The sequence below is a fragment of the Cygnus olor genome, chromosome 6 (genome assembly GCF_009769625.2).
Source record: "Cygnus olor isolate bCygOlo1 chromosome 6, bCygOlo1.pri.v2, whole genome shotgun sequence".
In the NCBI taxonomy this organism is placed as follows: domain Eukaryota; kingdom Metazoa; phylum Chordata; class Aves; order Anseriformes; family Anatidae; genus Cygnus; species Cygnus olor.
Window position 1 is genome coordinate 26880652 of NC_049174.1, and position 17440 is coordinate 26898091.

At 40.1% G+C, this 17440-nt stretch overlaps 1 protein-coding gene across 3 annotated transcripts; it reads left to right on the top strand.

Moving 5' to 3' along the window:
• The first annotated feature begins 572 nt into the window (after positions 1-572).
• On the top strand, positions 573-17060 carry LOC121072614 (F-box only protein 42-like). Of its 3 annotated transcripts, none has more exons than XM_040562340.1 (9): positions 573-1296; positions 2235-2350; positions 9551-9801; positions 10666-10745; positions 11545-11623; positions 12350-12396; positions 13799-13919; positions 14823-15009; positions 15353-17060. In XM_040562340.1, the coding sequence occupies exons 3-9, from the start codon at positions 9621-9623 to the stop codon at positions 16044-16046; spliced, it is 1389 nt and encodes a 462-aa protein (XP_040418274.1). In that variant the 5' UTR covers positions 573-1296; positions 2235-2350; positions 9551-9620; the 3' UTR covers positions 16047-17060. The 3 variants fall into 3 exon arrangements, with proteins under 3 accessions (XP_040418274.1, XP_040418275.1, XP_040418273.1); XM_040562339.1 differs by having other exon boundaries at positions 1104-1296; positions 2235-2762; XM_040562341.1 differs by lacking the exon at positions 2235-2350.
• Positions 17061-17440: the final 380 nt, after the last annotated feature.

The window sequence follows — 17440 nt, forward strand, 5'->3', positions numbered from 1 at the left end:
CTTTCGTTTAAATAAAGCATTGGGGAAAAATGCTAAAAATAAACACTGATTCATTCCTTGTCAAGGAAGTTTCTCCTGTCAATTATCACATTGTTACTGCTGTTTTTAATCTAGTCAGATGGTGAGATTGGCAAATCCCTTCTGCAGGGGCTTCTGGGTGTTATTTTGTAGAGAATCTTGCTTGAAGGACTGATTACTGCTTTTATGGGAGCCAGTGGGAGTTTGGCCACAGTCCTTCACGCATGTTAATTTGAGGGACTTCCAAATGTTAGCTAATGATCTCAGACTTCTTTTTATGAAAGATGTGTGGGTTTGTTTTGGGGTTTGTTTTTTTGTTTTGTTTTGTTTTTAATCTCTAGCAGGAGGCAATTAAGAGGCTCTGGGGAAAGTTCTGTACTGAGGCTCTGGTCCGGCCTCTCAACAACTCCAGAAAAACTAGCATGAAAAATCAGAAGCATACATTACCACCATACTGGCACATACTGTAAATTTTAATTGAAGATGCTCATATTATTCATCTAGCCCAGGCCACGTGCTTTGCATTGCTCTGGGCTGGGTGTATTTATTGGCCTCCACTTATAACTTGAAAAAACAATTACACGTGTAATTTTTTTTTCCAGGCACAATACTAATGAAGAAGCAGTAGCCTCGCCCCAAAGCAGGAAAACACGTCAATGTAGAAAATAGAGGCACATGTGGGCGGGGGAGTTTCAATCCTGATTGTTTTGTGAAGCCTCACGTAGCTGTAAAGCAGAAACAGAGAGCAAAATAAATAAAATAAAGAAGAAACCATGGAAGCTGCAGCAGACGTGCAGGACGCCAAGGACACAAGCCCAAGCAAGCAGCGGGACCGCGGCTCCGCGGAAAGCTTGCAAAGAGGATCTGGGGCTAAACGCTGACTTAAAAGGGCTTGGAAGCGCTTACAAAAACAAGCAACCGCTTCTCAATCCCCCTTCCCACCAAAAAATAATATAAAATAGACCCAAAAACTCTGTTCCCGGCTGTGCTGGGGCCAGCCACCAGGTGCCGTGCCCTCCTGGTGACAGGCAGGGACGGGGCACGGCACGGCCCCCAGCGACCCCCCAGAGATGGCGGCCGCCGGCCCCCGGCCCGCACCCCCGGGCCGCGCAGGCCCGTGCAGGGCCGCGCCTCCCGCCCGCCCCCCGGCTGCGGCTCCCGGCCCGGCTGGAGACGAGGGGGAGCCCCGGGGGCTGCGGGCAGAGCCGGGGGCTGGCGGGGGGGAGCCGCTCCCCGGCCAAGGCGGCCGCTCCCCTTCCTCGCTGCGCGGAGGCCGCGGTGAGTAGCGCTGCCCCGGGGCTGCGGGCAGGGCGGGCCGGGCCCCGGCGGTGCGGGAAGGGCGAGGGAAGCTCGGGGGGCTGCGGGCCGGCTCCCCCCACGGCCCTTTTCCACGCTCAAAAAACATAAAGCGGCGAAAACGGCAAGCGAAAGACAAAGAAATGCAAGCATCCAAAGCCCAAGCCAAAGCGGGTCTGGCTTGGGATGAATGCTGGACCACGGTAGCTGGGAGTGAGGAGTTCTCAGAAAGGCAGGCTCCGGTCAAAAATGGGCCCTGTCATTCCGAGTCTGAATATGAAAACAGCTTGCAAAACATTTTTTCAGGCTTCTAACAAAAGAGTTTGGTCCTTCTTTTACCCTGGTATCTAGGCTACATTGTGCAGGCTCATGCGTATCACTGGTTTTATTCACATGAGTAATTCCATTTGAATTTGGACTGACAACGTGAGTGTGTAAAGTTACTCATATGCTTTCTGTCTTCTTTATATATTGAAATTATGTGGGTTTGTATTTTTTCCATTTGCTGGTGCAGCCCAGTAGCTGTTGGCATTAAGGTTATTGTGAGGCAGCACAGTCATTACCCTTTGCCTGCCTGAAACCATTTATTTTTCACTGACAGACTGAAATCTAACTATTCCTCTGAATGCAATCTATTCCAGCTATGCAATCGTATCATCTGTCTTTATGCAGCCATCTCTCACCTGAGTGTTTAAATTTATTTCCCCTATAAAGTATCCTTTTTGTACTGACAGGCTTTCCAGTTGTGCCATCTGATTCTTTTTCACAAAGAAGTCATGAAGTCTTTCATGACTTTTCCCATACTGTATCATCTACATTTGTTCTGATTCAGACATGATATCTGGATGTTTTAAGATTTGCCAGCTGGAACATCTTATTATTCTCATTGCCAAATGCCCTCTCTTTTCTCTTTTTTTCAGGTTACAGCTTCTGCTATTCTCACAGCCTTGTGCATCTTCTCTACCCCTTTCTCCATGCTTGTCTGAGGGCAAAATGTCTTTGGGACAGGAAAAGCACGTTGTCTGTCTTCCATGAAGTATGGTATTCAGTTGTGAATGTTGCTGAGTGTTATATTAGGGTTTCTTTTCCTCAGTTAGGGAATATAGACAATAAGCATGTAAAATTCAGTGCAGATATTTTACTAATAAAGTTGACAGCTTTTCATTGATACAGTCAGCTGTAACATATATACCACAATACTCTAATTCATGCCTGAGGAGAGCAGGCACACTGGGCAGCCACTGTCAACCACATTCTCCCTAACTTAGAAAATTTTGTGATTTAGTGCAAAGTAGAGCCTCCTGTAGGAAATACAGTATTTAGAAGCTGCTTGAATGGCAGTCTGTGAGCTGTCAAAAAGATGTATTCAGTCACACCTAAATGCATACAGATGTATTACCTGGAATCTCCTGGGCATCTACCTGCTCTGTCTTGAAGAAATCCAACCAGTAAGTTTCGTAAAGCTCTTGTGAAATCCCACAATTCCAGGAACATCGAAAACTCCTCTTTCTGAGGGATGGGGGTGATGACCCATGTACTGGAACGACCTATTTCCAGTGGTAAGAATACAGATTGCCTACAAGGAAAGGGTAGAAGGCCAAATACATATTAGACTGCCCTGTGAACATGGTGGGAGTTTCTCATTTCTGTCAGCTTAAAGCGTGAGAACCAGGAACTGTATTTTCTCCCTCTGCCATATTTAGAATGAGAAAAATTACCTGTTTGTATCAGCTGACATCCAAAGGACCGTCTTGCTGTCATGACACTTTAAATCACAACATCTATCCCAGTTACCTGGTAAGACCAAGGGAGAATGAGCTCTTGCCATGCCTATGCTTGGATTTGACAACACGACCTTAAATAACATTTAAAAAGCAGATAAGATTTCTGAAATAAATATTCCCTTAAGGTCTAAAAACAAATAAAACCCACATGTACTCACATTCATTATCAGCATAAACTTTTGATCAGGTGTGGCAGGTGCACTGGATTTATCTGTGCTTAATGTGTTATAGTTTTGCTACCTACAGATGCCTATTTCAGGAAGCTCTTTCCCAGAAACTTAAGTCAAAATTGCGTTGCAGTCAAATTGTTATTTGCAGTTTTGGGAAATCAAAATAAACAGATTACCTGGGGAGATCTACTATATAGTCAAAACTATACATTCTATTTTTTATTTATATAAAAAACAGATTTTAATTTATCACAGAAAATAAACCATGAAAGTAAGGTAGTATAGATATACTTTTTTTTTGTCTGCACCATAAGACTTATTTCAATAGAGTGAAAAAGGTGATTTCCTGATTCATATGCTATAGGTGTATAGAAAGATGTAGCAATCCCAGAAACATTTTAGTGTACTGAATTTATTTTTTTCCAGAAGCCACCCCCTCATCTATTTCCCAAATACTGTAGAAATATTTACAGTATTACACCAAACCAAGTTGTATTTGTTTACTTAAAAATAGGAAATATATCTAGCACATAGAAAATACAGCTGGATATATTTATACTTCTCTATTAATACATTGTTAGATTAATTACTATTTAAGAACTTAGTTCGTAATAGGGAGTAGTGCTACACACTAATGAGCATAACAGATTTCTTCTGGAAAAATACAGAAAGAGATCAATAATGTCAATTTGCAAAAGAAAACAAAATCTGCAGTTCTGAAATCAGAGCTTGAACATTAACATGATCTGAATAAGAAGCATGATACCTTACCTGCAGCGTTCCGGGAGTGGGCAGGCAGCTGTTAACAAGGACAGATTATCAACACCCTCATCTGCTGTGCAGTAAAGGAGCCAATGCAGGACTCTACGTTCCAGAAGTGGTGGTTACATACATAAGTTTGCAGTATATAGAAACTGTAATTACACGCGACCGTTTTGGAATAGTTGCCTCCTTTGAAATACATCTTCACTACAGAAAGCATTCAGAAGCACTGAAAAATAACAATGATAATGCTTAACTTGTAAACTTCATTGTAAAAATTCAAGTAAGAGCTACTTAACATAAAAGCCCTTCAGATTTTTAACATAAAAACCTTTCAGATTTTCTCTAAATTTTCAGTAGGTTCACTTTCAGCTTTATGAAGACAAAAGGGGTGTTAGTGCTTTACCTGAAAGTACCTGGCACTTCTCTGAACCCTTAAATCAGAGGGGAGCTGTGTCCCCTGCTATGATTTTTGTGCTGTTTTCCAAATCCTCTCTGTCTGTCAGCTTCCCCCTGTAAGAAGAAACAACAGTTTCCATCTCCTTCCCTTTGTCTTGGCTACTTCAGTCATAAGCTCAGTCATGCAGTAACCGTGTCTTTACAACATGTAGCAAAGCAAGGCCCTTATTTCAATTCTGAATTCTAATTAATACGGAAATATTACTGATATTCTACATTCCCAGAGCCATCCTGGACCTGTGGAAATTCTGAAGTTCTGAAGCTGGGCGTCTCTGAAAATTAGTTTCTGTATTAATAAATAAATAAATAATGGAGACAAAATGACTTGAATTTAAAGTAACAAAATAGCAAACCGTGACATACTAAAATTTATCACACACCTTAAGGCAATAGAATTAAATCTGATATACTGAAAAAAAAATGCTGCCATCTAAGCTATACAAAACAAAGAAAAGTGTTTCTGTTCTTAAAAGTAGACTTTCACAACTGCCTTACAAGATTTTCGTCAAAGATTTCTCCTTATTCATGCTGTCCTGTTGGAACAACTGTTAAATAAAACCATGACAAAAGCAAGGTTTTAGATGATCAGTAGAACTAGGAAGACCTGTAATTATTTTTGAAGAGCACTAAAACATCAAATTACCAAAGAAGAAAATAAAATACTCTTCCCACATAAAGGTTCAGAGAACTGGGTTATTATGAAAAAAAAAAATCCCCGAATGAGTGATTTCTTATCTCATTGTATTTCAAAACTCTTGATCCTCTTAAATCTGAAACTTTTCAGAGTATATTGAAAACAGATGGAAATGAATCAGGGGACCCAGATAGGAAAAAAGCTTTAATGAGCATGTATTGAAGTAATACTTAAAATAAATAAATCATTTGTCTCAGAAACCACATCTAATAGAAATATAAATAATTATATAATGAACATATAAACTACATTTCCTGAAGTAATTTCTGTCTTTCTACATTTCCTGAATTATTTTTATTATGAAACAGTAATGTGGCGCCATTAATTGATAAGTACTCTGTGCTATAGTTACCACGCTAATTGCAGCTCTTTAGGGCCTCGTCTCCCAGCTCCCTAAACTGTTGAACAATTGGGATTGATTGCACGGGGGTTATTTTTAGTGTGAAACAGCAGAAGAGTTTGGAGAGCCGCAGCCATTTCTTGTGCGTTACAGCTGGTTTGGAGAAAGTTGGATAAAATCGTTCTGAGTTGCCTTTTTTTTTTTTTTTTTTTTAATTCTTCTGACGTTAGAGAGCTTTCTATTGGATAATTAATTTACCAAGTTGAAGCTGAGGACACTGATGCTTTACACAGAGAACATTTTTCAGCGGCATCAGAAGAACAGTGGTTTTCTTTGGAAACAGGACTGGTAAGGTAGGCAGTAAGTGAACAAAGGCAATCTAGGAGTTGAGTTTATAATTTGAAATACCAGTGATGAAAGGCAAGATTTGGGATTGTTAACTTCTAAGTGCATCATCCAAACTCTGAATTGAAGCAATTTGTTAACCAATCTGTTTTAGTGATTGTAGGTCTGCCTCCAGGAATGCCTGATGCACAAGGGTCAGTGGATGCTCGGAGGTGCGACCAGGAGACCCCCAGTCACTTAACTCCAGCCAGGCCTTCTGTTACCCTGCCTGCCTTATGCAGAGTTCAGCTGGGGTAGACAAACTAGTGGATGGGATTTTGTTGCTAATCTACTGTATGAAATCAGGACTTATCTCCTTCTGTGAATGCTTATATAATAGGAGACAAGGTTTGTGTAGGAAGAATAACAACCAGAAATATGTAGGAAGAGGAATAACTAGTTTCATAGCTGGGAAAAACAAAACTAAAGGATACAAGCCCATTTTACCATTGTTAAGTAATAATAGCAGAGACCTATCATCTTTTTTTCACATTAAATTATATCAATAGCAGTGGTAATACCTTAAAGCTCTTGCAGAGCACTGTATCAGCAAATTTGAAGTGTTCTACTAATGAGGTGTCTTTGTCCCCGTATTTCTCTGTAGATGTAGCTGAAAAATAGGTGAATTGGCTAAGGTTATACCGGCAGAGTTAAAGAGAGAATCTGTATTTCATGACTTCAACCTTTTCCCTTTTCAATGGCATGCCATAAAGTATTGCAAACTTAGACATGTATAATGCGTCATTGCTTCATAGCTGCTAATTCTCCTGGAAAAAAAAAAGAGACATACACCTTTGTAAATGCTGCCAATCTTGTATTCTTTAAGACAAAATATTAAAAAAAACACCCTTCAGTTTCGTACACTAATTCCTTTCAATGGCAGTTTGCATAAAGTGGATGAATACAATTTGAATAGCTAGTCTTAACAGAACATGCCAGAAGAGATTCTCTCACACGTTTTTGTCACTGAATCTATTCTAGTCTTACAAGTGATAAATCTTAGAGATAAATTGTATGATACACTAAATGACATTAGATATGTGCACTTCATAATAATATGCTCTAGTTATTTTCAGTAGCTTTTTTTTACTGTAATCTTTTTTTTTTCCCCCTCTAATTATGTGCATCTCTGCCTGGACTTCCCTGTAAACATCTGAAGCTACAGGATGCAGCAGGGATTCATGCTGTAAACAGCTCCTGGGCTCATGTCCTTTCATTACTGACCATGGGAATAAATAGCAATAAGTACAAATTTCAGATACAGTGAAAATACAGGCCTAGCTTTTGCAAGTAGATATTTACTATCGGAAGCTTCTTATTGTAGCAAGCTATTGCATCGTGGCCATTGTGATTTCAGGAATCAAAGCAACAGTTAATCTGTTTGTATTTTATAAAGATTGTGGCCTAAACTTCTTGCACATTCATCTGAGAGAGGTCAGTAATATCAGAGGGATACTGGGCTGCAGTTCATGTGGTAATTTTAGGACAGTAGCAGTGGTGATACCCCATAAAATGGAAGGCCCTGGGATAACAGGCATGCTCCAAAATGCACTTCATAGTACCTGTGGTACTGCCTGAAGCCAGCTGGGCTTTCTGTCACGAGCTCAGCACAAGCCTGATGGAGTCAATCCTATTTTAAAGAGGGAGCTCAGTAGGCGTCTGCATTTTTTCACCAGCATGGGAGGCTACTGGTGTAAGGGGACCACTGGGAGCCTCCTTGTTCATCATGGTAGAGGGAGGGGAAAAAAACCGATGAAGGCTCGTGAATTTGCCCAGAACAATTTTCAAAAACTTCAAAACAAGCTTTCAAAAACAAAAATGTTGCTTGAAATGCATCGGTGAAACAAGATGTAGGATTTGGGGAGGAAAACAATAATAAAGGCTTATTATAGAAACGCACAGAAAAATGATTATAAGAAAGGTTATGGTGTTGGCCGGTATTACTCAGCATGTTTCTGGACATACGTGTAAAACTGATTTTAGAAGCCTCGCTTACAGTCTCATTTTTAGTCAACTAACATCTTTAACATCTTCACATGCAAGTGAACGTCAGCCTTTCAGAAGATGCCAACTTCTGACAGAGATCTAGATACTTTGTAGTTTCTCCCTGTACATACCCCCTTATCCTGTAATCCGGGGTGAACAGCACTTACCTTGACCTTCACTGGCCCACAGATGGCCAAGTGCAGTATTACACAATGAAGGCACAGTTACACTGACTTAAGTCACACTGTGGCAAGGCACACAGTTAACATAACCACACACATAGATATGAGGAAGAAGCCTTCCTGTCTCCTAACCTGGCCGTTGCTGTACTTTCTAAGTAACTTCTGGCTTTAAGAAGTTCAAATGACCATTTGCAGGAAACAAACCTTACCTGGGTGTGGTTTCTGATCAGACAAGCATTACTGCTTTTATGCAGTTTCCTTGTGAGTTAACCTGGGAAACCGAAACTGTTGATATGCTCTCGGCACACACACTTGCTGAAGACCCCAATGCACTGAGCTGGACAAATCGCCCTGGTGCCTGCCTGCACTGTTGCTTGTGACATGAAATTACCAGGCTTTGTAAAAGCTTTGCTCCTCTCCTCCCGTTTCTGAAGAAACGGAGGGAGAATTTCCCTTGACGCTGCCTTGTTCAGGAAGGCTGTGGACAGCAGAGGTAATGAAATTTCTCTGTGGATGAAAAACGATCTATTGCAGTATATCTCGGGCAAATTTGGTATGGCTGTCTTTTTTTAACTAGAAATAATCGGGCTAAGTAGCTATAGATTTATTGCATTTACCTTGGAAATAGTCTCAAACCAAAAGAATGGATTTGCTAGACATTCATTACGCTGAGCTTAGAATTGATCCACAGGGGTGCTGTGCGCAGGGTGTGCCCATACCGACGGACTGGGATCCATCAATTTCCAATCCTAGATCCTAAATAGGAATCTGGCTTTCACTGAAAGAGTTTTAGAATTAGGAGTCCTTGTCACCTCATTTCGTGACGTTTGTCACCTCAGACATATTACCAAAGCAAATCCCGTAATTTGGCTTAACACTGAATATAATCTATTTTAAAACACTGGCCATGATATATGTTGAAGAGGATGAGAGATGAATGTTGTTCCTGGTGCTTGTCTCTTCACAGAACATAGTGACATCTTGTGGCAAATGAAGGGATAGTGTCTCTTTTTTCCAGGTGCATCCTAATTTCAACTGATTCAGGGATGAAAGTCTAAATAAATTCTGGACAAGTGCTAATGAATTACTTTCGTTTGTATATTTTCTCTTTCCCAATTTTGTTTCAAGCACAGCTTACCTGAAACTCATAGTGAAAAAAAGACCGAGCCTTGCTTTCTGCCATACTGTAGATGTAGCGTGTCACACTTTATCCCTTCAACTCGTCAACATTCTTTGGAAAACTTTCAGCTCCAGGAACGTGCCTGTCCCAGTCTCGCTGATACATGGCTCTGTGAGTCAGCGTTGCAAATGTTTTACTCTGGTTATCACAGGTGGCAAAAAATGTCAGGTTGCTTTTGATGGAAATTAAAGAAAACACTAGAATTTTGTATCGTAAGGCATAGACTTTTTTTTTCTCCATCACCATTTTTTTTTAACATAGTTTTATATTTTTGTTTGTTTTTGTCTTTTTACAGACCAGGCAGGGTTTAACCTGGTCCCTGATGTTTTGGGACCCTCCCCTGACATGGTCATCCTTTCCAGTTGATGCTCCTAGTTGTCAGCATGAAAGGAAAAACGGCACACTGCGATTGGAAATCTGCACCCCAAGAGAAGCCCTCTCCCTGCGATCGATATAAACATGCTTGCGTTATTTGCAGAGGGTTTGTTTATCTTTATGGAGGGAGGAACACCACCAGTCTAAGAGATTTTTGGAGATACAATCTGGGTAAGTTTGTCCCTTCACAGGGACATCAGTATTAAAGAGAGAATGCATCCAGTCAGTGTGAAACTGGGGACACTCTATAGCTAACAGATTCTCCCAATTTAGTGTTTCTCCATCAAAACGATCGTCTACCTCAAGCAACTACCTAAGCCTTATAAATGCTGGTGAAGATCAAAGGATGTGTGAACTGCATTATGTTCACTGGGCAAATGGTATGTGTTTGTTCCTGTTGCAGGTGTCCCAGAAAGCTTAGATTTGAGTTCTCTCTCTCTTTTTTTTTCTTTGACCAAAAATATTGATTTACGATAGGGATATAACAGACATGGATTTACTGAATTTTTAACATGGAAATAGCTCATTCACGGAAGAATGCAAAAAAGGAGCACATGAATATAATACCTTGTAAGACTGAATTAGTGATGCACCATCAAATATGACACTTATTTTCTGAGGCTTAATGTACAGTGTTCCTGGTTCAAATGTTGTTCCTGGATAAAACACAGAGCTGTTGGTTTTGGCATAGGTAACAGTATAACAATAAAATATAAAACAAAATAAATTTCCATTCTCTTTAAGGTTGCTAAATAAAAAAATGCCCATAATTTAATTCTGTGGGAAGTGCCTCAATCTTCTGAACTAATAGGGGAAAGATGACAAAAGGCTTTTTTTTTTTTAAGATGGTCTTCATCAGAGCAGCAACTTTTCAGTCTTCGTGATAGCAAACAAGGAAAACGAGGGAGCATTTGTTAACCTTCATAGCTCATTGACTCTAAGAGTGCAGCCAAATTCAAAGCTGATCTTTTCCCCTTTTTCTTACTGTCTATATGTTGAGTTTACCACTGTCTTAACTTGAGCTTTGTTTTTTAGGGAGGAATGAATGGGAGATGCTGGATTGCTCAAGAGATGGTCCAGAAGAACTGGAAGAACATTCAATGGTGGCTTACAAGGTAGGAAGGCAAAATTTACATTGACCGTATTTTAACATTTATTTTCTTATTGTACAGTGAAATAAAATGCCGTATATTATGTACTGAAATACTATACCCAGAAAGGACTTCTGTGTCAGTGTAGTTCTGGATATAGCTAGACAATGTTTTGGAACGCTTCTGAATAAAGTCACGGTATTTCAGCTTTGCAGCAGCGTGCAGCTCCCTGATTTCCTCAGTCGATGCTCAGTACATAATAGCAATACGAAATAAAGACCTTGGCAGCACATTCTTTGACTTAGTTGTACAGTTGTAACAGTTGCTCTGAATTCATTTGCATGATAAGCAACAGCATAAAAACATTCACTTAAGAACTTGCATAGAAAAGGAACGGGGGAGCGAAGACAAATGAGAATTACAGCTTTGCTTGTGAGGGGGAAACATAATTTAGGATATCAGGAGCTGCAGCACAATGAAATCCTTCTACAAATAAGAGTAAACCTAGTATTACCTGAGTAACGTCTCTGAGAACTCCGAATCTGCATCCCGCAAGCTGTCCTAGATGAGGAGGAAGTAAGTGCTTCTGGAATGCTGTCCCCGTCAAAATAGCACAACCTTCTACAGGGTTTCCTAGTGGGAGAGAATAAAAATAAGATGAAAGATGGTGGCTTGTAATTGCCTCATGAATTGTTAATAGGTTATCATTACTGTTAATTATATTTTGATGATATCAGTCTTTTCATTTCAGAATTATTTTTAAAATTATTTTATGCTACATGCCTACCTGTACATGACAAACATTTTTTTTTCCATTTTGCAGGGCACCCTGTGTATTTTTGGTGGAATGATGGATTCTGCTTTCACGCAAGCAAAAACCCCTCTCTGGATATATGATACTGGTATGATACACAATAGCCAGTCTCTTCCATGGGACATTCCAAGTCCATAGGTACTAAAAATAGTAAGACCCAAACTGTTTTCTGCTGCCTGTAACAAGCTTTCCCTAGCTTTACAAGAAGAAATATGTGTAAAACTGTGGGCATATTTTTTTCCCTAAAATTAGGCTGTTAAGCTATCAAAGAGTCAGGCCTTCCTTTAATTGGAAGGTATTCTTTAGGATTTTTTAGATATTTTGTCTCTGGGATGATGGTATCTGGTATCTCCAGTCATTCAGATCAGTGATTTTTGACTGTTATCTGAGGACTGTTTTAAGGGATCCGTGAAAACGAATAAGAAAAATAAGGCTATTTTTACATGATTTAAATAATAAATAAAAGGAGCTATACTTCCACTGGAAAGTTTGGGTATTTTGCAAGTCCAGCAAATGCTGCAAATCACAGATTATTTTGGTGTAGTGAAATTTAGCCTTAGGAAACAGGAAATTCAGTATGGCATCTCAGTGATTTGATAGCAGATAAGGATACAGGAAAACTGTGAAACTATGTCTCTGTCAGCTGCCTGGTACTGCTGTATGAAAGGAAGCAGATTTCTTCAGCCTTCTCAGTGGAAAACACCAGGCTGGGATTTACTAGAAAATTAGACTTGTGATTTGAAAAATTGATGTTGGAGGAGTGTCCTCTTGTGGTCTGGGATATAAACTGCGCTTTATTAAAACAATCCCCTAGATTCTGCAAGATGGACAGAGTGCCGTAACGTACCAGCAGAGACTGAGGTAAGGAGCCAGGAAGTGGTGAATGTGTGAATCAAATGCCTGTTGCTTTGTTGATTAAACAGATTGCTTTGAAATATGTTCCCCCAAACAGTTCCAAACTAATCTCTTCAGAGACATGTGTCTGGCTATACTTTATTTCTTTGCACTTTCAATAACTAAGGCTTTTTCATTCTTTAAAACAGTATTTAAGAATACTGCTCTTAAATTTTAAGTCCTATGTAGAAAAATTAAGTCTTCTCCTCTACTATGTTTTCTGTTTTTTTTTGAAATACTTATCAACAGAACAAATTCTAAATGATGCACTGCAACCATCAAAAAAAAAAAGTCTGCTTTTAAAAGTAGGTTTGTGGAAACAGATTGGCAGTCACACTAATAGATTTTGAAATGTGAAGTGCAGAATTTCCCGTTTCTTTAGTCTGAACACATTGACTCAACAAGATACTGCCGCTTTTAAATGAAACCTCAGCCTAAGTGTTCAGGTCATGGTCTGACAGGATTGGTTTTATATCACTACTTGTAAAGATTCACTTAATAGTTGCTATTGGAAGTTCATCCTCACACTATAAAGTTTCACAAAAATTGTTACGATTTGACACAGTTACTAATATGGTTACTTGTGTTTGGCAGAGGAGTTAAGTTTGGTTCTGCAGGTTTATTTGTGAGAAAGAGATGTTTGGACCTGTCACCCACATAATTCAGTCCCTTGTAAAGCACAGCGCTGTGCATCCACTTTTGATGGCATTGCTCCTACATTTAAGAAGGAGCTGACAGATAAATGGTTTCTTGCAATTATCTTAAATGATACGGAGATACTTACAGAGAGATGGGCATGGTTCCTCCACCTCCCCAAAACTGGGCTGTAAATGAACAAAACCAAACACTTACCTTCTATTTTGTTTCAGCTCCACCTGGGCCTCCTTGGGCTTGGGTCCACAAGTCTCAGCAGCGCTGAGGACTGCTGCAGACACAGTGAGCACCGCCTGGAGTCCAGCTGGGGGCCTGGCCATGGCCTAGGACTTGTGGCGGGGCAAATCCACACCAAGCAAAATGATGGGAAGGTTGTCCTTGGTGGTGGAAAGGGCTGTGTCTCCCTATTACATTCCCAAGAGTTGCCTGGAATATTCGCAATATGTCCTGAAACTAAACTGATCCTGTGCATAGCAGTAGCTATAAAAGCAGTACTACTGGTGCAGGTGCAGAGAGAGGGAGGCTGTAGGCATGTGGTGGTGGACTTTAAAAGGGCAGGCTGCTCCAGTCGTTGGTTTAGCCTCTATTTTTGAAGAAGTTTAACACAACTCAGTGCAATGGTTTTCATTGCTTGAGAATATTCCCAAGGTGGACACTGCCACTGATAAAACTACCTGTTAACAATTTTGTTTACTTTATTACTAAACTGTTTCAGAGCTTGGCACCAACGAACAGAAAAGGTCACAGCGCAGTAGTGTACAATTCCAGCATGTATATCTATGGGGGATACCTTGGTATCAGAGGCATTTCACAAGAATTTTGGTCTTTCAATTTTGGTAAGTTTAATAGTTCAATAAAGTTTTGATCCAGTACAGTCACTGTGAAGTGATGACTGCTGTAGGATAGCACGGCTTGCTCTGTGAATAAAATTCCTACCAGCAGTAATGTTTTAAGTTAGTTTTGGCTTCTGTGTGGCAGCATTTAATTATGAATTCTGTCAGTTAAACTAATCCCCATCTGAAATGAATTGGACTGTATTATACTGGAAGAAGTTCTGCAGTATTTGCCAGTTCTAGAGTTGAGAATCAGGGAGTGTGCTTTGCTTTCTACTCACTACATTCTTCAAGGATTACTGAAAACTTCCAGTTGCAGCAGAGATTTTCCATGCCTTCGGCCTATTAATGCCACCTTTTGAATCTCAAATCTAGAATGGACCCTGGGGAGCTGAACCTGACGGGAGATGGTGTCATACTCATCATGAATCGATATGGTTACAAGCCATATCGATTCCCAGAGACTTCCTAAATGGGTAGCTTTTGTTATCTGGTGGTCATTCAGTAGCTACTTTGAAATGGATGATGGGTTTATCTCATCCTTCATTCCTTCCCAGGCAGAATGAGCACAAGCATTAATGAAGGAATCGTTTTGCTGGCTGATTTTCCCTCCTATACCTTGGAAATTATCTTTCTGTGACAGAGGTAATGAATTAACTAAGCTGTAGGAAAAACTGTTTTGTAAATAAAATTTCCATGGCATCTGTCATAGAGCATCTGACATTTTCATTAAATGTTTATGCACTTCTGCAGCGTCAGAAATTAAACTGTTAACTTATACCATAATACATTTAGAGTAGAACCCACCTATTCTCCAACAGAATAGTTACTTTGTTGTTGAAATAAATCCATTTTTATGTATTAAGGTAAATTTGGTAAATTTATTAATTAATATTTTGTTTTCAGATACAAGAAAATGGTTGTGTGTTTCCACCCCACCTCACAACAGTGGGCCTGGATCTCGTCATGGACATTCAGCAGTGGTCTATCAAACAGGCATGTATCTCTTTGGAGGACTGATGGGGCTGAGTGAACAGAAGGACTTTTGGAAGTGGGACTTCATAAACAGCAGCTGGTACAACATCAGAACAAGGTGAAGCATACTGTTTGTTAAACTAAATTGACACAGAAAGAGAGAATTAGCCTTACCGTATGATACTGCGTGCAAGCAGAGGGGGAGATACTGATTTTTCAGCAAAGGTAGGAGTTGTTCAGTTTAAGACAGTACTGCTGCCATCCCTGAGGCTCCAGTTGGCTTTGCTTGGATGAGCTGTTGGCAACACATTGATGCAGCTGTCAGCAATGTAATTTTGATGTTCCAGTGCAGCTGTTTAGTTTTAGTGGTCATTCTCTTGAGTGAAAAGAAAAATAGAGGCTAAAATCAGCGTTAGTTTCTTGTTCACCTCCCCATAACTGCTGGTTTCTCTTGTATTTAGCCAAGGACCTCCTCCAGTGGTAGGTCACGCTTCAGTGGTCTTCAAAGACTCAATGCTGGTTTTTGGTGGAGGGATTTCAAACTCCAGTCCTAACGACGACCTCTGGAAGTACCATTTCCACACACAGACATGGAAGAAGCTAAGTAGTATTACAAAGGCAAACTTTTTTCCTAAAATGTATCACTGCACCCTAGGAATTGGTGTTGCTTTTCAAACTACCTCAGGTTCCCCTAATACATCCCCCAGTCACTGGAAGGGCAAGCAGAAGGACCGCCACCCGCTGCTGACCATCCCAAAGCACAGCCGCTTGTGCGACTACTTCCGTCGTCAGCCTCTCTTCCCAGCGCTCAGCACGGAGCAAAGCGATGCGATTGAAATGAAAACCTTCAGCTTGCCTCTGGAGCCAGCGGGCTTCTGTGCATTTCAAACCACTTCGGAGGCAGAGCTAGATCCAAACAGATCAACCAGCATTTTGTCAAAGAAAAAACCCACCCATCTGTTTGTCTCTTCAGAAAAAGAGACCTTTGCTGCTGCTGTGCTTGTGGAAGAAGGAACTGACTGTCAGGACGCAACTGCAGTGGATGAAGTTAGCAGTGACACCAATGTGCTGCTGGTCATTGGGGGTAAACCTTTGTCCAGCTTCTCTGAAATCTCATTGTGGCAAATAGGGTGCGATAGCTTGTCACCACTTTGATTGCAAAGCAGAAGGATAAACTCCCACCAACATACTAGGAGGTGTTGAACCAACCACTTGCAAGTGTTTTTTTTCCTAGTGGTGCACTGGGAAAAAAACGAAACCTTCTTGTAGTTGCTATGAACAGACTTTTCACAATGTGAACAAAAACCTCTATATATGTAAGTCACAACTTACATAAGCGTTACAGTTTCTGAGAGGAGCATGTGGGAACACTACTGCTTTTGTTACTTTTCCTTCTGGTCAGTTAATGTCCTTTCAACTTGCAGCGGCCAATGCTGCCTTGAAAATGACAGCTACAATAACCCTACCTCCATACCTGCCATTTGCGGTGCAAAGCTTATTTTGTGCTGGGTTAAGTAAAAGAAACACTCATAAAACCATACTGAAATCAAGTTTGCGCACGTTACAGTCATGCTTGGCTATGAGAGATTTGTTGATCTTAATAGCACTGTTTTCTAAGACATTTAAGATTGCATTTTCTTCAAAGATTTCTGCTTTTTCAACTCCATCACTGTTTTGTAAGCATATGTATCAAGTATTTGTTACACGTTTCCCGTCTATATCAAGTAAAAGTAAATCCTGAGCTTTTGTATGTTCTTTTTTTTTGTTTGTTTAAAAATTCGCTAGCATTTCGATTCACTGAGAAAGGTGCTTTTGTGAAACCCAGTGTTTCAAGTGTTTATTTTTGTATTAGTTACTCAGATACTGGCCTTCTGATTTAATTTGTCCTCATGTAAGAAGAAATGATGATGAATGAAATTACTGGAAAGTGTTATTTAATACTTCTCAATATTTGAAAAAAAATTGTTCTCAAAAGTTTCATATGAAATGAATTTTCAGTGGGAATATTTACAGGTACTTCCTTAATCTCTTTACAAGTTGCTGTAACATGAAATCAATAGGAAAATTACATGTGTTTGCAAAAAGCTACTTAAAAGTTATTTGGACCTTCAGTGACGTTTTTTTAGGACCAGAATTGTATGCTGCCATATAAATAAAGCCTGCTGCATTTCATATCAGTGTGTGCTTGTTCTCTGGGTTTTCATGAGTTTAAAATATGTACTTAAATTTTCAAAACGAACAAGGAACTTACCTTTCTGAACAAAGACCATGCTCCCACAAGCACCCGTCATCTCATGGCAATCCAGCAGGCCTTAAGGGCTGCCCAGGCTTTGAATTTCTCCTTCAAGAACAGGGAACTGCCCAGTTGGCAGAGGTATGTTTGAGAACTTCATACAGCAACTGGGCTGAGCACGTGCAGAGCACCTCAACCTTTAATCAGTAGCAAGTTTTTCTTCTGCTGACTGACACATCTGTTCTGGCATTATCCAGAGAGCTGCTGTAACATTCAGACTTTTATCTAGGATTGATGAGGGAATGAAATTTATCTG